The sequence below is a fragment of the Trichoplusia ni genome, chromosome 11 (genome assembly GCF_003590095.1).
Source record: "Trichoplusia ni isolate ovarian cell line Hi5 chromosome 11, tn1, whole genome shotgun sequence".
In the NCBI taxonomy this organism is placed as follows: domain Eukaryota; kingdom Metazoa; phylum Arthropoda; class Insecta; order Lepidoptera; family Noctuidae; genus Trichoplusia; species Trichoplusia ni.
Genome location: NC_039488.1, coordinates 12,029,878 through 12,052,839, shown reverse-complemented (window position 1 = coordinate 12,052,839; position 22,962 = coordinate 12,029,878). Strand labels below are relative to the sequence as shown.

Below are 22,962 nucleotides of genomic sequence, written 5' to 3'. Positions count from 1 at the left end.
AACTCTCACAACAATTTACTCTTATAGCACTAGTAATACCGTTCACAATTGTTAAGAGTAATCCTTTTATTTGTCAGAATAGTCCACTTAGCAAATGGGAGCTGTCCATGTCGCAGCTATACGATACGATAGAGACGCAGGTGTCCACTTGTATACGTAATTGTTACAGGCGCTTGCGAGCGACGGATCCGATTCAATACCGATGCATATCGCTTTAGAACGTGGATAGTTACCGCTGGATAGAATTCGTTTTGGAATGTTTAGGTACTATATGTTAACTGAAGATAGAGCTGTGGCTTATTCAAATGAATGCAAGAATGATAAAACATATTATTATATCGTCATCATCATCATCATCAGCCTATCGCAGTCCACTGCTGGACATAGGCCTCTCCAAGTGCACGCCACTGAGATCGATATTATATATATTTAAAACATATGTAAATGTAACGATTTAGTCGTTTATCATTCCATGTTTTAAATGAGAATCAAAAAGCTATATTTAAAATAAAACATAATGTGTTACTTTTCCATTTCATGAGGAATACTACTAATATTATTAAAGCTGAAATGTATGGATGCATGGTTCTCCGACACGCAAACCCGCTGGTCGGATTTAGATGAAACTTGGTACAACAGATACATAGTTATAACCAGGATTAACACATATAGGATATTTTTCTTTGCCAATTTTATGTTGCCGTGGGATTGATTCGTAGCGGGTAGGCTTGCGGATAACTTCATGCCACGGCTAAAAAGTATTGGCGAGGAGTAATAAAGACAGTACCTTATGAATTACTAGCTGCTTCCCGCGACTTCGTCCCCGTGGGTAGAAGATATAAGTTATGATTTAGGTAGGTATACCTGCCCGGTTTTTTTTCAAATTTTCCATTATCTCCTAGCGATGAATGGTCTATTCAACACAAAAAGAATTTTTCAATTTGGACCAGTAGTTCCTGAGATGAGCGCTTTCAAACAAACAAACAAACTCTCCAGCTTTATATATTAGTATAGATTTGCTGTTGTTTGTTAGACAATTTAATATATCTAAATTAATATCCCTGTAAAACCTTTGACAAATAATGGGGTTAGGAAATAGACTATGTAATTTATAGCATTTGAAATTAGCATAGTTTTGTCACATAGCAATTGATTTACACAATGGTTTTACAGAACACAATTAATTTTATTGTTCAAAACTAATGTTATTGTTATTACTACGGTCAATAAATTATACTAAACAATGGCTAGTTCAGTAACAAAATCGATTTTAAATACTTAACGCAAATAACTCGAAAATTACACGCGAATCCGTCTGTGTTTTCCGGTCGTTAAATTATGAACGAACAATAATGAACAAACATCAAAATAAAAACAAGCGGAGTGTTATAATTAATGCAAATAAAAACTATGAAAGTCAATAAAGGACATCAGAATAGTATTTATGTAATTCAATAAATTCGATTTGCAATTAAATTTAAGTTAAATAATTAAAAAAAATATCATTATAATAGGGATGATGACAATATTTTTTTTGCAGTGTCCGTCTTGTAGTTTTTTGTATATTATATTGTATAAAAATGGATACGTATTTTTTAATTTGTTCCGCAAACATAAATTGACCGAATGAAACTTACGCGTGACGTCACGATTAAGCATAAATTTTACCATATCATTACGTCACAAGCCCCTTCTCCTAAACTTTAAAGCGGTATCTTTGTCAATTCTAGATTTTTTGAAAAAGGAAAAAATACGTGTCTCATACTTTTCAATTATCTAACTGAGGGACTAATGAGGAATTAAAAATAATTATAATTAAAAAAAGCTTATCGTACATTTTCAAGAACCACACCGCTTACATATTTTATTCATAATTTCAGAAATTATATGTTTTGCCAAACTTATGTAACTCATTTCCATAGCATTAATTCTTTTCTCAGTTTTCACTCCATGTGTTGACTGCTCCGTGCCGTCAAGCCCCGGTCGTTGTTTGTTGTCAATCCTTCACTCACTCCCACACGAGCGCTCAATACTAATTGTTTGCTTGTCCCGTCCCTCTGTATACCAACCTATCCATCAAGCATTATGAATCTTTTAAACGAACACAGTTTCTGAGATTTAAATAATGTTTGAATTAAATTTACATGTTAATGATTTTTAGCTTATCTAGGTGTTGGGTATTAGAATGTTTTCTGTTATTTTGCTTTAGCCCGATTTTACATAACTTATAAAAACGTTGTTTGTTTTTTTTTATTCTGGTAAATGTTTTTTTGCTACTAATTTAAACAGATAACCTTTTCGTTTCTAGTCATTAGAGAGCTTATTCAAGTTCGATAGTGCAAATAATGGGCCATACTTTGTATGGAACCTGGTGAACCTCTATAAAATCATTTTAATAATATATAAGTACATCAGGTTGCCAATATTACAAACGCCTCACTTGAACTGATAATAAAACATTGTGTATCACACACTTACGAATACTGACCTCGCCAATTATTAGCGCAAAATAACAAAATCCGCGCAAATAACGGCTTATGACGTCTGTATGGCATTGTTTTTAAAAACACTTGTTTAGAATTAAAGTGATATAGGTCAGTTTCACATCTGCAGAAGCAAACAATGTTTTTTAATCGTTCTATTATTAGGTAATTGAGATGATACCGAAGTGTAACATATGTCATGACTTATTAAAATAGAATAAAGAAGATTATTTTTGGACGGTGTTTTCTAGAACAATTGATTGATCTGATTGATCAAACACAAAGTTTTACAAAGAAGATATCGCCCAACTGTAGATAAGTTAAAATAACGCTATTTTATCTAGATATTTCTGCTTGTTCTATTGAAATAAGGTTAACCAATAATCTTATTGATATCTATTTTGTCCCATCTATTCTACAGTTTATCAATAGTCATCCCTCCAGTCATTTAAATTTAACTTCAATATTTAGAAGTATGTAAAAGAGGTTTATTTAAAAGAAAAAATACCAATGAGTAACTAGATACCATTCAATATATTTTCCCTCAAAACTGTAGCCACATCTCGTACGCCAACTTCTTTGTTAGTCAATAACAAGTCTACAGGTTTATTGCAGTAAGTGTTCAATACTCAGGCGGTTCGTACTTCACGTCAAAACCTGTTTACTTTGATAGCCTATAAACGTTGGAGTAAGAACAACTTTCAGTCGATAAGTCTTCAGACTTTTGTTGATACATCACTAATAGTGTTTGACTCTACTTCTTAATCAATATAGTTGATTTAATATAAATCAGTACTTAAAAGCGAAAAATAAACTAACAAATGACATTTTCGTATCAGTAAGCTTCTGTCTCAATTTATCGCAAAGATTTAATTAGCTAGTTTCTTTGTTGATTTTCAGCGCTTGACACTTCATTCAATACCTAGCTGATATGATACTATACACAATTTACACGTCAACTAACATAATCATACAAATAGAAAAGCTATCATTCTCCTACCACCTCTTCTTCAAGACAAAGATGAAGTGAGAGAGTACTAGTATGCTGTCTCGCTTGCGCCTCCGAATCAGTCTTACTTGAAGAGGGAGTAGGCCCGTGGTATTAATAGGCAAAGAACAAAAGCGAACAATAGCCAACAACAAACAAACTTCCTCTTTATACGGTTTGAAGATATTGTATTAAAGTTCTGTTATTTTGTTACAGGGGCTTCGGAAAGCAAGGCTACCAGTGTCAAGGTAAGATTTACAATAATTTCGTTAGCAATTAAATTTTTTGAAATGAAAACATGTGACCGTTAAATTTATCGTAAATGCTACTTTCTTACAAGGGATGAGGATAAAACTCACTAGTACTATTAAATATTTTTTGTAAGTTAATAGTGTCCACTACCTATCTATGTACCTTATATACATATAGTAAGATCCCAGAACCCATTACAAAAGAACATTCAAAAAGGGACACAATTACACGAACCTCACATTATCAAGGCATGCGGGCTTAAAACCTCTTTTCTGATCTCTTTGAGGCCTTAATGGTTTACGGTCGAGTTGTTATGTAGGAAACCTTTGTGTTCTGTGCAGTGTGCAGTTTCGTCGTGCACAAGCGATGCCACGAGTATGTGACGTTCACCTGCCCCGGCGCCGACAAGGGGGCGGACTCGGACGTAAGTATTTATAAAATCAACTGTTGTTTTCCAAACTTTTTGGAGTTACGACTGTATGTAAGAAAGACATTGTGCTAAATAAAGTTATTTAAAAAAGAATTTTAAATGGGCAATGATGAATCCAGCATGACACTTTTTGGTGACTTTAAGGTTTAATTCAATGTCGTTCTTGTATTGGGCTAAATTGATACTCTGGTATTCATAAGATTTTATAGTTTATTAATTTGTCTTATTTAATGAGATTCGAATTCTATTATAAGTTCTAACATGCATTAACCAATCAGCCTGGCAGAAATTGGCGGTGATTTTATTAATAAGTAATTTTAATATTTTCTCTTTCTGAATTAACAATAATAAAATTAAACCAATACTATATTAAGTTGTAAATAAGTAATCATTTAACAAGTCACACGAACACACGTAACTTATAAAACAAAACATTTAATCCACATTAACGTGTACAACACCATAAAAATGTATAATTATGAAACATTTACACATTTACAGTCATAAAGTAATTACTGTTAGTTCGCGTGCTGGAGTTGTAGCCGTCCATCAAACTGCACTACGCGTAATGAGTTTATGTTTAATAAACATTTATAGACGGTGTACATCGAGTGTGTGAAAGAAGGGTTGATGTCGGAATTATTTATTATGTTTATCGTCTTCAATGACTTTTGTAAATTTATAATGTACAGTGTGTATGAAAATCCCGGTCCGATCCTAGAGTAAGTGATAAGTGATTTGTAAGAAGTGCTAAACAATATTGATAAATATCTTTAGATTAGCATTAGATTAGAATATTCTTTATTGTACACCATGGAATTACAGCAGTGATTCTTAATACATACAACGTTAGGGTACAATGGCGGTCTTATCGCTAAAAGCGATATCTTCCAGACAACCTTTGGATGGACAGCATGCCATTATCAAAATTTAATTACCCTGGGATTTAGGAAGAGAAATATCCCTAAACTAATTAACTCAATTTTAACTAGTTGTCATGATTTATTAGTTTTCAGTGCTGCCAAAGGTAACCTGAACGGTATTTTTTTTTAATAAATTGCTCGGGAATATTATTTTTATCCAATAAACAATTACAAGTACTTTTTCATTTTACACTTCACTACAACCCCTCAATTGATCAGACAGGTTTTTTAATACACGCTGTATAACTAGCAAGCTTATGTGAACTTTATAATAGTCTTCGTTAAAAACCGAAAACACCCGAACACACACGATGTTTGTCTTGTTCAATCCGATGTTTCTAACTTTAAAGTTAGTTGAAAAATTAGGCACGCATTAAATAGTTTTGTATAATGTGGCTTTTTGGCTACTACTGAGAACATTTGTAATTTTGTATTTGCTGTATACTAGTAATTTAAGAATATTTAAACAAACTCAGTTTATTAAAATTACTTTGTAATGTAATCTAGAAAATTGGTTTTCGTTGAAAATATTGAGATTCTTCTGTTAACTAAAGTTATTTATGTAATACTTGAAATAGCTGAGATTAAATCTAGTAATTATTTTTATTCAAGTTTTGTACCTACACGTAACATTTCTCGTAAGCACGTTAAATATTTCTTATAATTTACCAGATTATGGTACGTTTTGGCGCTTAAGGCAACTAAACAAAATTGCCAATTAAATATTTATAAAAAAAATATAACGTGAAAATTTATAATCTTGCTACGAGATAAATAAAATGGTAAGCTACGAGACTCCTTATCAGCGCAGATACAATGTAAAACGCTACGTTAAAGCTACGGCGGAGTAACCTCTACGGCGTAGCTATCTAGAAAGCTTTACCATAATAGTTACAATAAGTGTCTCCCAGGTGCGGTTGTTAAGAATTGTTTTAATTGTGTACGTTTAAATGCCAGTTCTATGTAAATATAGAGAGTTAAAATAGTTTTTATTTTTGTTACTTAAACAGTTATTGGAAATTAGGTATTTGTAAATTGTTTTATGCAGTCGTCGAGGACTTGACAGACAGTGACACCTCAAAAATTTAAATAAAACATATGCACCGTACATATATGACCTATCTGAGGTTTAATAATAATAATTTAATCATTAACTTATAGAAGCATTTAGTGAAATTATGAAATCTATACTAATATATAAAGCTGAAGAGTTTGTTTGTTTGTAAGATTGTTTGAACGCGCTAATCTCAGGAACTACTGGATCAAATTGAAAAATTCTTTTTGTGCTCAATAGACCATTCATCGAGGAAGGTTTTAGGCTATATAACATCACGCTGTAACTAATAGGAGCGAAGATACAATGGAAAATATGGCAAAAACGGGGAAAAATAATCATTTTCCGTTCAAAAATTCCTAACTTATATCGTCTAACCACGCGGACGGAGTCGCGGGCAACAGCTAGTAAAGTATGAATACATAAAAAATAAATTACAAAATTCTTCCGCTGTTGGTCATTAAATTTCCCTACTTGTGACGACAAGCCCTGGGGATAATCTTCTTGGTATATGTAAAATGTGTTATTCTAAGAGACCTTATTATAAGGTTAGAGATATCTGGAAATATGTTTCCATTTATTAACTATGCGATAAGTGATCGATGAAAAGAAAATCTACTTATTGTAAAATTAATAAATGTAAACAAAATATACAATAGATTTATGTATCATATTAAACAGTGCGTAAAATATAGTTATTAAAATAGCAAAAAATATTAAAGATTCAATGTTATTCGTTACACAAAAATAACAAAATTAAAACACTTTCCCTTAAGTCCTTAGCGTATCGCTCTTCATATAATCTTTCAGCAATAAAAAACAAGACCACTAAAGTATATTAAAATATAAGTAATAAATAAAAAGCATTCTACTAAATAGACACGCAAAGAAAATGTCGTGTCTCAAGCACATAATTGTATAACAAGCGCGCATCGCTTCAAATAATAATACGTTACAAGTCGGCCATATTGGACTAATTGGCGGGAACGAATGCCGCCATCTTGTTTCAAATAGTTCTGAAGTGGGGTAATTTGTTAATCAACACTGTTATTATTGCAATTGTAATAAAAAAAAATAAACTTGTGTTAGAAGAACTTTTTCTGAAGAATAAAGACGAAATAATTAAGTTAGAATAATAACAGAACTATTTTGTGATTTTTGAAACAGAGCTGTGAACATTTTTTTGTTTAAAAGAGTATTTATCCTAAGGACTTGTTATCGGTTCTTCTTCTTAGGTATGACCTGGTACCGCGCACTTAGTCAGTAGTTGTGTCATCTAACGTTAAGAGTCCTCCTTAAGAGTCTGTTTTTGGGCCTAATACAAATAAAATCTATTGATTTTGATTATTAAACAGGGAAGTAATGAACTTCAATAGAATAAAGTAGCCAGTAAGTTTCCCAGATAATTTTTTCAAAATCAAAAAGGTTCTATTCAAATTTTTTTTCATTCTTTTAGACGACACTAAGATAGCACAGTAATATTTAATTAAAACAGTAATTTGTGTAAATTATCAAAGGGAGCTCAGACTGTGTTACTCACACGTAAATGTTCACATCAACTTAAATGAACATTTCCATTACGAGAGCTGAGAAATATTCAAGAGACGCCATTTTTAGTACAGAGACCTAATTAAGTCAAATGATAACATTTTTATGTTGTTTCTGAGCTTTTGAAGCACTGTTTACTGATGAAAATTAACTACCTAATTATAATTTGTAACTTTGATGTAAAGAGGTTTTTGTAAACTTTTCTTTTGAGTTATATCTGTTATTTCTTACTAGAATCAGTTAATTTATTTGTACATGTAATGTAATACTTTTATAAAGCTTTAAGGGTTTTTTTTATAATGTCAAATCCCAGGTTGATAAATACTACGCAAAAAATTTCTCACCAATAGCGGCCATATTGAAATGAGATGACGCGAGTGGAAATGACACCTGTCATCACTGACTTTTATATTCTTTGACAAGATGGAGATTAAGTTCGATCAAAAGATAATTAAACTTATCATAATATTACCTATTATTTACCTTTAGAGGCATTTCGAAAAAAGTATTCTTGAATAATGAAATAATTGTCGATTATACTGATTGATAATTTTTCAAAGTCATCTTTAAAATTTTCGCTGGACTCTGGACCTGTAAATGAAGGAAGTCATTTCAAACCTCGCTTAAAATTTCTGTACACCCATACTTGTATGATTGTGCTGTGTATTTTACATTAATCTGAATAGTAAATTGCATTGATACAGAATCTCATTAGTAATACCAAGTCTAAGATAAAACTAAGTATTTACTTTTAAAAATTCACCACAGATATTTACAAAAAAGCTAATTATAAAAACGACCTTACTGAATGGGAATACATGTTATATTTTAAAGTCTTTTCATTTGCGGTTTTCTGTACATTGCCTCAGGCTAAAGTCAGCATTGCTCTGTTGATATTATAAATACAATTTCTAACGTACGTGAGGTAATTATATTTATTTAACTTGCAGCTCTGGACCTGCGAATGTTAGAAAAACTAATTAGGTACTGGTTGAATGTATAGGTTTATTTTTATTTTAGAGAGAATAATTGTGTTGTTACTGTGGGTTTTTAAAGAAAATGTATTTTTAATTAAGTATTTTACATTTAACGTTTTCTGTTTGAAGCGATTGTTTTAAAGAAATAATATCCGTTAAGGCAAGTTCAGGTTTATTGTTTTATAATTTATAATAAATTATTCTCTTTAATTAGAAGAAGCAGGTTAATTTCATTAATGTAATGTGCTTTCACAAACGCGGTATAATTTTGTAATATGTTTTATTTAAGATGTAAGAAATTAGTTACTTTATGAAGTGTAATAATGTTATTTTACGACAAATGTATTTAGAGCTAGATTCCTATTGTAAGGAATTGATATTATTTATGTTTACTACACCCAGAAGATAATTATCTTATCTAATTATAGGTATATGTCTGAACTAAATCCTTATTCATTTAAACTTGTGTGTATGACGTCAAAATCTACAGTAGCATAAGAAATTTGTTTTTTAATATTACGTTCATAACACCCACTTAGTGTTGAGATAGTAGTCACATGTGATGTCCCAAACACATGAAGTTACAACCTCCCATAACGTGTGCTACATAAACCAACAGGACACGCGCACGAAGCACAACTTCAAAGCGTGTACGTACTCGTCGCCGACCTTCTGCGACCACTGTGGCTCGCTGCTCTACGGCCTCATCCACCAGGGCCTCAAGTGTCAAGGTACCAAGCGAACAGGACCTAACCCATTAACGCTTGGACGTGCTTCTGTGTTCTAGACTCTTCTATTCCAGATCGGTGATGGCGCTTTCTGCTAATGCTTTTTATTAACTTTTTTTTATCTTTCCGTGTATGTAGATTTAGGTTTCAACTTCTTCTATGTAGGGTTGTGACTATTCTCTTCCGGGCCCATGTAAATTGTTCTTTAATTTATGTTCATATGTTTGTGATTGCAAAGGCGGCCTACGCTCCTCACAAATGGAACACGTGGACGTTCCTTGCTCCAACTTTTTGTGAACACTGCGGTACATTACTCCATGGTCTCGCCCATCAGGGATTAAAATGCGGAGGTATAATATGGACGTATCTATAGAATGACACTAACAAGGGGAAATTAGTTCCTGGATAGCGAATGCTTTAACACGATACGACTAATGTATGCCTTTGCAACTAAAAGAATATGTGTTGTCAGCACAGAGGTTCCAAGTCCCAAGAATAAGCTCCCGTTAGTGAGACGAGGTCCACTTGCACGGCTCGTGGGTATATGTTATAACACGAGTAACTAATTCGAGTCCCCTTGTAGGAACCGTAAGATCGATGAGAGTAAATTCACTTGTTTCTAATTTGTTTGCATGTGTCCCCCCCCCTCGTGTATGTTCTGTCAACTGCAGCTAAATATGTTTGGCGACTGTGAGTGTGCACGTCTTATTGTAACGCACGTAGTTGGATCACTCTTGTAGTTTGAACTTGTTTTCTCATCGGACGCATGTGACATTAACAAAGGATTCATTCATCGATGCATTAACACCAGTTTGCTAGTTGTAATGTTGTGTACTGGCTCGCTTTAAGTTATGTATTTATGTTAAATAGTTAATTATTCGCCGACTCTGCTGTATTACCAGTATTTGCATATTAATCGATGTAATTTCGACTACCGACTACCCCGATGTTTTCATTGTTCCTGATAATTTTATCACTAATACCACCTTCCTTTATGAAAATTCTCCTCCTTTTCCGATCCCTTTTATCCAATTAATACTGACGTTTCGATATAATTACTTCCTAGAATATTATAATATTTTATGTTAAAGAAGCTTGAATAACGTTCCTGAAAAAATTACACAACTGACCTAATTAGAAACCTAGTTTCAGTTTGAGAAATGTCGAGAACAAAGCAAATTTATTATTCTCATTTCTCTTGAAAAAGTATTTTGCAAATTAAAATGGTGTATTTTTTTAATCACCTTTTATTCCAAGTTCTTTGAATGTGGGCTTATAATATAAAGGTTTATTTAACCGTATTTATTTCGTGTAAATTGTCGTTCAATTTCCCTGTAATATTTTGTGGAACCCGCCTCTTATCTTCCCTGTTATCATATTAATTACAGGGAGGCTTGTGTACTCAATATTATATTTACATTGAATAATTACTGCTAATTAAGAAGCGTCCCGACTTAAGTATGTCGTAATGCTTTTGATTTTCTTGTGATTGCTGTTCTTATTCATTAATAATATTTTCCTTTTGACCTCTTTATTATATCAGTCTCCCTTTATCCGTTAGACAATGCTCCAGTTCCTTTCCATTTTCAATCCTTAATTTATAGAAATTAATTAGAATATTTCTACCTAAAGTAGACTAGTAGCTTAAGTAAAGTCCTCGAATGATTGATTCATACTTGTTTGAGTACTTATCGTTTTTGCAGTAACTAGGACATATTAGGTGCTGGTAACCGCACGCCGCATGCATGAGGCAATTCATCACTCAATGCTGGAACTATTTTGGTGTGATTTATGATATTACCTTAACATATTTTAATGAGTTGTTTTCAATTTTTGTTTTATATAAAGTAATACATTGGAATCTGTTTATCCTCATGAAGGGAGCAAAAAATTAAACTTTCAAGTATTGGAAATAGTTTACATTCAAAATAATCAAAGTTTGAATTCCTCTGAATTTTAGCACAGATTTTTTTTGTTAAATTACCTAGCTTAAAGTATAGATTGAGGATTATAAACGGTCTAAACTTCACTGAAATATTTCACTCAAAATTGGGAAAAAAGAATTTTTATTGTGTTTTAAAGTGTACTAAGTTAATTGACATGTACTAGCATGCGACATGAACGTGCACAAGCGCTGCGAGGAGTCAGTGCCGAACCTGTGCGGCTGCGACCACACGGAGCGGCGCGGGCGCATCCAACTGACGGTCTCGTGCCAGGGGAACAAGCTCACTGTAGTAGGTAAGGGTGGAACAAGATTGACTGATGGTGAATGGTGTAGATCTATGTATATGTGAGCTCCGGTCCGTACGGTCCTGATAATTAAATTAACGAATTTTAACGAAAAGAATAGTGGTACCAATTGTAAGCAGAAAATGATTTAGTCTATAAAACATATGTTTATTTAAAGTCTATAGAGTAAAAAAAAATCTGTAAATGACAATAGTGTAACTTTGAACTCTAAGACAATTAGATTTTTAAGAGTAGAAACCTATACCCAGTAAATGGAGATTTTAGAATAATATATAATATTTTTTCACCATAAGAAATCCATACACCATTATTCACACCACAACTTACCATACTAAATTATGTCCTCAGTGATCCAAGGCCGCAACTTGATCCCGATGGACCCCAACGGGCTGTCGGACCCCTACGTCAAGATGAAGCTGATCCCGGACTCTGACAATGTCAAGAAAAAAACCAAGACCATGAGGAGCACCCTGAACCCCGTGTGGAACGAGACGCTGTCCTTCGACCTCAAGGCTGAGGATAAGGACAGGAGGCTATTGATTGAGGTGAGAAAACTTTTTGCGGCCATCTTTGTTTAGCTCTGAGTGTTAGTGGTAGAGAGCATTGCAGTTTTGGTTAGACTTTTGGTGAAACGGGATCTGCAGCAGAGCTCTTCAAGTAACTGTAGCAGTTTTCAAAGCGGAATGTCTGTCTTCGCTTGAAATGCTCTCGCAATCTTAATTTAGGAGGTGTTTGGCCTCCCGAAATATCCAACTGTCATAATAGTAGTTTTTGGTATTGTTATAAGGAATTATAATACAGGGTGTAAGGAACACCGTACCACCAAAGTCGCATAATGACTTTAAAATAACGTGTTAATTAATATTAAAGAAGTCGCTACCGTCGGAGATTAATATTTATAGATTTAGTCATTTTTGAGCACGCAATGAATTGGTTACCGCGCGATCCTTACGCTCAGCGTACGTACTTACACGAACTGTAATGTGGTAGGAGGGCGATTCGAAACGCGCGCGCATTTTATAAAAATGTTGTGATGTAACGAAAAACAATCACAAAAAAATACCAATCAATTTACACTATTCTGACTTCAATCTGTGTCTTGTGTATTATTAAATCAAACCTACTCTTACCTTAATCTCGCTCACTTCTAACCAGATAAGGTTCGAAAATTTCGAAATGTCCGCCATCTACATGCACACAAATTTTGGCGCGGCGAAAAATCTGCTGCTGAACCCGGGGCAAAAAGTACCGCGTCCAGTAAATGTTCATCGCGAGACTTGCATTGCCACGTGCTTCGCCATAACACATTAGCATGTTGCCATTCTCCCGGGCGGTAAAATAACCTATCGAGCTACTAGGATCGTAATTTAAATAATACACACACAACACACGCACTTATATCACTTAACACAATAAAATTGTCTGCCTACACGATAATTAGTCCGCGAATTACCCGATTGCACATGCACATTCGATTAGCGTAAGGAACAAACTGAGTAAAAATAGGTACTATTTTGAAAAAAGCCGAACTTTCGGTTTTACCTTTGAGTAGTGTTGGACCTAGGTACCTATGATTCTTTATCGATAAATTACATGAGGTCGAAGTGAATATCGTAAAATTATTCTTGACAATAAAGTACTTAACTTAAACCTTTAAAATTGATTAATCACAAAATGTACTTTTGTGTAAGAACATAATTGTTTTATGTGACTGGAATAATTATTCAGCAGTTCGTAGGAAAAAAAATGATAAAAATTTTTAGGCAGGAATTTCATTAGTAGATGATGGATATTAGTAACAAAACAGAGTTTAATTTTAGAAAAAATAAATTATTGTTTATAACAACATGTTTTAGAACTACAGAATTCTAAACAATAACAAACTGTTAATAATAAAAGGTTTTAATAAATTTCGTAGTACGATAAGTTGATAAACACTGAGAAGGTGATTTTCTATTTTATAACATGGAACCCGTGTAACAAAAATCGATGTACTATTTTATCCAGTGTCACAGGTACGTCACTCGCCGATACCGCTGTAGGTGTCGGCGACGCGCTGTGGCGGTGTCGACAAAGGCGGCTAGCGGTGCCTACAAAGCGCGCGGCTTTTTTTAAAGGAATAGTAGGCAGGATTACGAATAATGCGTGCGAGTGCGCGCGCAATAGTTGCGCTATCTCTTACGCTTGTCGCTCATGAGTATTGGTTCGGTTTTGAAGTCACTTTCGGTTAGATTTGCAAGAGAGCGATGACCGACGAGTACCTTTACGAATCAGCTGATCGGGAGCAGTTTTTAGTGTTTCATTTACATTGCCTTTTTTTGTGAAAACGGCTTAATAATGATTTTGTTTATGAAAATATTATTGAAATACGTAGGAAAAATGATTTTATGACACATAAAATTAAAAAACGCGAAAAAAAACTGCAATTTTCATGAAAAGACCGATGAAAAATTCCAACGCAGTGGGGTCTGGAATCATGTCTAGAACTCAGGTCCCACGGAAAAGTCACGGTGTTCCTTACACCCTGTATAATTATGGTTGTCTGTTTCCAAATACCAATTATCTTTTTAACATGTATAATGTTACCATTGAACATATGGTAATTTTTGTAACTTTTTTCTAATAAATAAGATCAGTAAATAATATCAGAATTACCATAGAACGTTTCTCGAGCGTCTGAATATTTAGTCAAGTAACGAATTTGATCCCAAATTCTTAGAAAAATATAATTTTCATTACGAAACGTCTCTGTAAAATATAGGTTTAATTTACAAAAAACATTTCACTGAAACAGACTTGCAAATTAATTTATTTTATTTTCCCTCGGTCCCTTTCTGCGTGCTATAAAATTCCCCTATTTAAATAATTTGGTTCTTAGTAAAACCTTCAACCTTCCTTCAAAGATATTTACGTCAATATAATAATTTGCTCTATCATAACTGAAGTAGCTAGCTCAGGACGTGTGCTACCTACAACAGAGAAAGCAAAGAATATAAATCTTATCGAATTTATAACTAGGTACTATTAAAATAATCCTTGAAAGAGTTATCCACCACGAGACATGTTTCTTCAATTCCAGGTTTGGGATTGGGATCGTACTTCCCGTAATGACTTCATGGGATCCCTTTCCTTTGGGATCTCGGAGCTGATGAAGGCACCAGCCGAGGGCTGGTTCAAGCTGCTCACCCAAGAGGAGGGAGAGTTTTACAACGTGCCGGTGCCAGAGGAGGGCACTGACCTCGCGCAGCTGAAGAATCAGATGAGGGCTACCAGCGTGGGCGCCCGCAGAGCCCCGCCCCCGCCGGACAGAGAGGTCCCGCATAACATGGCCGCTGCTGACGTCATCAGGGCCTCCGATTTCCACTTCATCATGGTGCTTGGAAAGGGATCCTTCGGAAAAGTAAGTTTAATTTTTCCATATTCTGGAAAGTAAAGAGAGAGAAATACGAAGAAGAATCTGTAATCTTCAGTTAAGAATAATAAAGTAGGACGTTTTTAAACGCGTTTTGTTTTAAACTCTCGGTGCGGCCTCTTGATTTTACAACTTCCGAATCTATTAATCAAACATAGATATTTTTTTACATTCGTCAACAGTCGTCTTCGTTTTACAATCTATAGAAAAAACAATACTAAAACTATCAAATAACTGACCTGTACACTCAAGTTCCCTTCAAACCTTTTACCCAGGTAATGTTAGCGGAACGCCGTGGCACCGACGAGCTATATGCCATCAAGATCCTGAAGAAGGACATCATCATCCAGGATGACGACGTGGAGTGCACCATGGTGGAGAAGCGAGTACTGGCGCTCAGCAGCAAGCCACCGTTCCTGGTGCAGCTGCATTCCTGCTTCCAGACTATGGTATGTGGTGTACCATATTGTAAACAAATACAAATTTCAAAACGTCATGTAGGTGACCATCGCACAACCTCACGCAGAGAATTCAGCGTAGCGTAGACTTGCAACGATGAAGTATGCTGATATTTGCCTTTGCTAGAGGCTGCATTTCCTGCTCTGCCAGTTTACGGCGAAATACTTTTAAATACCTTTTCGAGAGACAAATGACTTCGACAGAAGCCTTAAGAATGATGTAAATCACTCAAATGTATTGATATTTACACATAAGATAGGGTAATAAATAGGTAGTAATCATAAAATGTTCTACAACATGCTAACATTGCTAACACGATTTCCTCGTGTCGTTTCCAGGACCGTCTCTACTTCGTGATGGAGTACGTGAACGGCGGTGATCTCATGTTCCAGATTCAGCAGTGCGGGAAATTCAAAGAACCTGTGGCCGTGTGAGTTATTAAATAGAAACAGTAAAAATCTTTTAGGTGACATTTCCCATTTTGAAGCTCAATAAAATACACTGCATCGTTTAATAAATTGCTTCCTAAAGAAATGATATTTTTTTTAAGACAGCAGCTCTTTGAAGCGTCTAGCGATAGTTCTTAAGAATAGACGATTCAATAAGCTTTGGGTTTTCATCTTAGCCGTCTGATTGCTACTTGATACATCACTAAATGTTCAGACACTGGTCTGATTATCTCCATCTTAATATGGACTAATCAAATAAAGCCTTCAACAAAGTTATATTCCCAATGCTCACATACCATACTTCACAGATTCTACGCGTCAGAGATCGCTATCGGCCTCTTCTTCCTGCACTCTCGCGGTATCGTCTACCGTGATCTGAAGCTTGACAACGTCCTCTTGGACCAAGACGGTCACATCAAGATCGCTGACTTCGGCATGTGCAAAGAAGGCATCACTGGCGACAAAACTACCAAGACCTTCTGCGGTACCCCAGATTACATCGCCCCGGAGATCATTTTATATCAGCCGTATGGCAAGTCGGTGGATTGGTGGGCTTATGGCGTACTGTTGTATGAGATGTTGGTGGGACAGCCGCCGTTTGATGGCGAGGATGAAGAGGAACTGTTCGCTGCTATCACTGATAACAGTGTGTCGTATCCAAAGACTTTGAGCAAGGTGAGTAATTTTAAATTTTTTGCATAGTCGAGTTTTCTATTGCAGTATTTTTAGTTTGCTTCGTCTGCCGAATGTCTAAGCGGTTAACGCACTTCTATATCTCAAAGTATGTCTTTTGCCTATATTGTTTAACCCAATCTTAAACCTCTCAGTCTCAGTCGTCTTTGGAGCTTCCGTATACTTCAACATATATGTATCCAAGATCTTTTTCTAATATGAACCTGGTTTACTCTACAGGAAGCCAAAGACGCATGCAAGGCGTTCCTGATGAAGAACCCTCAGAAGCGGCTGGGCTGCAACGCGCGCGGCGAGGAGGACGTGCGCACTCACCCTTTCTTCCGCCGCATCGACTGGGCGCGCATCGAGGCCAGGGATGTGCAGCCGCCCTTCAAGCCCAAGATTGTGAGTATACATGGCGTCACTATGGCTCAGTATTCACGGCAATGTGATTGAAGTCACGCATGTCCTTGTAATTAGATTTAGTAGTGGCCTAGTTGACTAACTCTTAACCATGCCCAATTTTCATTAAGTAACATGACTGTAGGTCACAATTTGATCCATAAAAACATAGGTGAACTAAACAAATATTACGAAGACAAAATTTTGTATAGTATAGATGAAGAAAGCCTGAATTAATAGACAGGTTTTTTATAATATCAGTTCAGCTTAAAGATAAAAAAATCTTCAAAAACAGCTTACTATAAACATGATATCCATCTTCCAGAAACATCGCAAGGACGTGTCGAACTTCGACAAGCAGTTCACTCAGGAGAAGACCGAGCTGACGCCGACGGACAAACTGTTCATGATGAACCTCGACCAGACCGAGTTCATGGGCTTCTCCTTCCTCAACCCCGAGTTCGTGCAGCACGTCTGAACAACCAAGGTGAGGATATTCAAAAATTCAGTCAATTCAAAATGTTTTTATTTTCTCTCAAAAAGGTACATAATGTTTAATATACTAGGTACATATTGATAGCATGAAAAACTTTTATGACATCTGGAGTCCGCACTAGATTCGGGATCTGTATGACTGATCTGGAGATCAGGCTATGAGGGGCTTAGGATAATTTCCCCAATTAAAATGTCTTATTCTTCGCTAGGAAATTTACCACCAAAATCTGAGTTGACTGAGCATCATATACTGTGCTATACGAGTTCATGACAAAATTTTTATATGACGTAATCTTGGCTTGGTCAAGAAGAAATTACATACCCTTTTTGCTACTTCCGTGAAGGTGGTTCCGCTGACAGTCTGGTGTTTAATATATTTTTTTCTGGTGTATAATTATTAATCTAAGTTTTCTATATTCCAGGGTTGAATTTCTCCTCATTATCGAAGCTGGCTCATGGTGGGGCGTGGGCCCAACGGGTCAGCATTTCACTCCATCTGTCGACTGTCTCTGTCACTCATGCGACGCGAGTCGTGCTGTCTCACTCTCGACTATACATTATGTTCCGACGATTAGCTATCATTGTATCGTTGATTCTTGAGGGAATGCCGTTCTTAGGCTCTTCCGAGGACGTTTAGGAGAAATATTTGCTCATTCCCGTTAATTTTACTACTCTTATTTAAGTCAATGATATTCTACATACCATCCAATACGACATGACTTAGTTTATTTAATTTATTCGTATTAACATCGATATTTAGAAGGCTTTTTGACTTTTACCTATCTTTATCGTGACCAAAAATGTTACCAACTTCTAAATATCTTTGTTAAATATGCGAGTTATTCTAAGAGTAGTCATTTGTTTAAGTATATTTTTTGCAATAATTAATTTATTTACCTGCAATAATTATGATTGATTCGGAATTGTAATCCAACGAATTTCGCTAAGCAATACTTATCGGAGTGTCAACCTATTGTTGTTTATGCTCTCTATGTATTTTAACGTTGGCAATATTATGTTTGACAATTTTATCGATATTTTTATTTAGTTAATGAGAATCATATTCAGAATCTCGACGCATGGCAATCTCTATATCATGATCTTGGGGCCACTTGGTAAATATAGTGAATGTTGATCACCCACTCAGTATTTATACTTTCTGTCAAAATATACTCTATTAGAAGTCGTTAAAGTTTATAATCGCTTGCAATTTTGACAGATCGCGTCAAACTGTGTGGTTTTTCGTTTGATTTCACGTTTTTATCACATATCAGTGTTGTTAATATTGTAAATACTGTCGTGTCGTGTGGATGGCAATATTGTTAAGCGTTATAGGAGTCCACGAGAGCTTGTGAGAAACATATTTAGCATACGCTACCTAACCAGAGTGTTGTGGAGTACCTTAGAGCTTCTATCTTTATAAACGTAAGATAACTAAAATATTGCTAATGCATTTAAACTAAATAAAGTTGCTATACGTGTTATCTTAATAAAGCGATTTTAAAAGATCAAATTAATTAATAATTGGATTGGTGTGGCGTAACCTAAATATGTTTCAAGTTAATTTATTCCCGCGTTTATTATTTAGCTCGTGATTACCTAATTTGAATCTCGTGTCTACCCAGTAGTTAGTGAATACTGTTTTATTGTTAACATTTATATTCTTTGGGTGTAATTCATTCGAATACTACAACTTTTAACCCAAAGATAACGTGACATTTTTTTTTATAATGCGCGACTGTAAGTTTGTGCTATTAAGTTTTCATTGTCTATGGTTCCACGTTGTTTGTTTTTAAAGTTTTTTCACTTGTCGTGAATGCGTTTTGTGATGTGTATTATCTAATCGTGTAAGCTTGACTGTCTGTGTGTATGTTTGATTGTGTGTGTGACTGTTCTTGTGTGTGTGGTTTCTCGATTCGATTTGTATCGATATTATAATTGTCTTTTCACATACAATTTACAAGCAAAAAATTCAAGTTTAATCGATTTTGTGGGTTTGATATTTATCTGAAATTCACTGCCATAACTTCTATGCCTTGAAAATAACAATAATTTAGGTAGATACCGAATAACAACTTAAGGCGTATCGCTTACATACTAAATGATTCCGATAAAATATATTTTATTTGCTCTCAGAACTATAATATTGCTACAAATCGCAACAGCAATTGGCTGTAATAATCGTCTACTAAAATAGCCTTACTAACTTAATTAAACATTAATCGCTAATAAAAATACATTTAAATCGTATATACATTCTTGCTAGATTAATCGATGTGGATTTAAAAAGGAAAAGAAAGCATTTGATTCTAAATTGAAGTGTAATAAAATGAAATTTAGGTGTTTTTCGTTTTAAAAGTACTTTTAGCTTAATTATAATAATTATCTTTCAATAGTATTCTCGATTTGCCGCGCATTTCCAATGCGGCTTTGCTAAACAATATAATTAGGTGTAATAGTAATTTTTAAAATTCTTTTTTTAGGCTTAAGTCGTAATTTAAGGGCGCTGGCTTATTTTCACAGCTAATAGCAATTGCATTTTAAAACAGTATTTTTTTACTTCTTAATGACGCATTTTTAACTACAGTATTTAACAATAAATTATTATTATTTTATTGCTCTAGCAACACAGCCGAAAATTAAAAAAAAAACAATTTATTAAAAAAGTGGTTTTTCTTTTGTCGTTTGGTTTACTTTTTAGGTTCTTGTGAGAATAAGCCAGCATCGTAGGTTAAAACAGCTGGAGAGGGAGACAACGTAGCCCACCCATCCCCGTCCCTGTACTCGTACAGAGCGACTTAACCCAACACCCCGTGTTGTTATAAACACTTAAATATATTCTTTAGTTTACTGTCAATGTTATTATAACGAAAAAAAGAATTAAAATTATTTCTTTTATAATGAGTTAATTTATAAAATTTTTGGTTTTTTAAATTCTGATATATATATATATATATATATATATTTTAATGTTGATATAGGTGGTAACACTGAATATTTTAGTACTTTGAAGACATTCCGTGCACTTTTGTTTTTTTCGTTGCCATAATTAATTAATATTATAATACTCACTAGTCTGTTCGTGTAATATATCTGCAAGTGTTTATAATAACATAATCTTCAGCCCCGCTAGCCCAGCTAACATTTTCTTTATCATAGAATTAAGTAGCTTGAACCATCTGTTTTCGAGTACTTAAATTATTAAGATTTGTGGAGAAACAGTTTGATCCAAACACTATGAAGTTGTAGGCAATGTGCAAAAGAAATTGCTTTTAACTAAAACTAAGCCACGGTTCACTCGTGCTTTTGAAGTATTAAAACTTAGTAATTTCTTAGTATAGTTCGGTGAAAAACTTTTGGAAGTACGCCTTATCACTCTGTAGGCTGTATAGAGTTAAGACCATTGCCTATCATGTTGGTAATATAATAAGTCATCATCGTTATTACACTAGCAACATCACTATCTGTCAAATGTTCGTGGACCACGATTTTAAACTGACTGTCATTGTTGCCATATTAAAAAAAAAATATTAACATCTTGAAAGTTGTAACATACCGGATTCCTTTTGGCTACGGGCCCCGTAATATTCATTAGGGCCCCGCTCTCCAACGCCCGTCTCACCGTAATAAATAGTTGGACGACATCTTTGAAATTGAACTCTGTCTGCACACGTACGGCAGCACAGCAAAACTAACGGAAGAAGTTGAGAACCTAATGCAAACCAGAGGGCCTCGTTGAAGAATTTGCTACATGAGGTGCGTTAGATAAATCCGGCACTACTAATAGGCATTATAGGTCTCATAACACCTTCAGACTCGGAACACACTTGCATGGAATCGTTAACACCAAACTCATATCTCTACAAGTATTGTACTCGTAATTGTTTTATTACTTCTAATTAGTGTCTGCTAGCTTACGCCTTTTACACCCTATTTTATTCTGACTTGGTCAATAATAGATTAAATTATACATTAAAAAGTTTATAAAACTTATAGCTATTTATTTATCTAACCGTTAATGTAAGATCTCACTTGTAAATAAGGCATAGTAATGGGTAAGCGAGGATTCGCGAGCGCGGTATTCTAGTAAACTCGACAGTCCTTCGACGTTGCCGCGTAAGTGAATTCACCTTCTGGTCATAATATTAAGTAATTCCCATGTAACCCGGTTGAATATATTATTGTAGCTTAAGTATTTTTTCTAGTTCATATAAGCCATTTTATCGAGTTTCCAAATCTGTCTTGAGCTCGCTTTTTATGCTTCGACATGTTATTTTTAAGTGCTGTGAAGTTAACCAAGTATTTTCGTTTATCTCTGACATCCATTACTAATTCCCGATACAAAAGATTGACGATATTCCATTTCTGGGTAACAATGAAAAAAGAAATTAATGAATGATGGGGAATAGGCAATGGAATGAAAGAGTCGTCTACCTGGACAAGATGTTTAAATATTAAATAGTTAATGTATGTGTTCAGTGAGAGTTAGTTTTAATCTTGATATTATTTAGCATAGTTTATGATATCGTGTTAGAGTTAGGTTGCTCTTACAGTCTCTATCCTAACCATGAAATATTTGCTAGTGCAGGAACATTAAGTGTTGCGAATTGTTCTCATATTGTGTCATGCGTTCGTTTCATTTTGTTCATAAGTGTTATCATTTTTATGTTTAATTATCATATTGGAATGACAAAGGGTTGATTTGTTATCATACAATTTTAATGGAGATATTATTTGTTTGGATTTACGTTGATATCTCATAATAGGCCTAAACCTTTCTATAGATTAAGCCCGTAGTTAATACAGGTTTTAGTATACTTTGGAAATATTTTACTAATGGATATTCAAGTTCTTAAATTTACAATGAAGATGTCGCTATTTGCACCATCACCTGTGCCAAAGTATGTAAATATTTTCCATGATAAATTAGTATTCTATTGAATATTGTAACCAGTCATTTTTATCTTGTTACCTACGTATATTTTGTAATTCTTTATTTTATTAGTGGTTGTAACATTATTGAAAATATTTCTACTAGTAACATTACGAGCTTTCAAAGCTGCATGGAATCCTTTTCACGGATCTAAATAAATTGTATCTTTATTACGATGTTTATCACGTTTAACCGTACTGTTTTATTAAATGTTATACACCACTAATTTAATAAAGAAGCACATCAATTTGTAATACATTTTCGCACTTTGCCCAATTAAGAAAATAAAGCACTGTTTATTAACTTATAAGTATTCATAAACATTTATAATTCCCAACCTTACCGATGTTTGTTAATGATAGCCAATGAATCACAATGTTAACATATAAAGAACTCAATCATGACAAGACAAGAGTGAAAATGGTTTAATGAAATCTGGAATTTTGAAAGAAAGTCAAACATTTACATATAAGTATTTTATTATTAATAATTACTTATAATTGCAAT

General features: G+C 34.3%; 1 protein-coding gene across 3 annotated transcripts in view; it reads left to right on the top strand.

Annotated features, from left to right (window-relative positions):
- Positions 1 to 20,393, top strand: part of LOC113499018 (protein kinase C, brain isozyme) — a 167,313-nt gene extending 146,920 nt beyond the window's left edge. Inside the window, exons 2-13 of one of the 3 annotated variants that reach the window (XM_026879325.1) lie at positions 3,688 to 3,719; positions 4,065 to 4,147; positions 10,055 to 10,073; positions 11,493 to 11,621; positions 11,982 to 12,178; positions 14,713 to 15,033; positions 15,321 to 15,494; positions 15,843 to 15,934; positions 16,262 to 16,628; positions 16,866 to 17,030; positions 17,353 to 17,514; positions 17,945 to 20,393. In XM_026879325.1, the coding sequence (XP_026735126.1) occupies positions 3,688 to 3,719; positions 4,065 to 4,147; positions 10,055 to 10,073; positions 11,493 to 11,621; positions 11,982 to 12,178; positions 14,713 to 15,033; positions 15,321 to 15,494; positions 15,843 to 15,934; positions 16,262 to 16,628; positions 16,866 to 17,030; positions 17,353 to 17,505 (1,732 nt within the window). In that variant the 3' untranslated portion in view covers positions 17,506 to 17,514; positions 17,945 to 20,393. Of the gene's footprint in view, positions 1 to 3,687; positions 3,720 to 4,064; positions 4,148 to 9,274; positions 9,387 to 9,621; positions 9,734 to 10,054; positions 10,074 to 11,492; positions 11,622 to 11,981; positions 12,179 to 14,712; positions 15,034 to 15,320; positions 15,495 to 15,842; positions 15,935 to 16,261; positions 16,629 to 16,865; positions 17,031 to 17,352; positions 17,515 to 17,944 lie in introns of all 3 variants that reach the window. The other 2 variants (XM_026879324.1, XM_026879323.1) reach the window with 2 other exon arrangements.
- Positions 20,394 to 22,962: the final 2,569 nt, after the last annotated feature.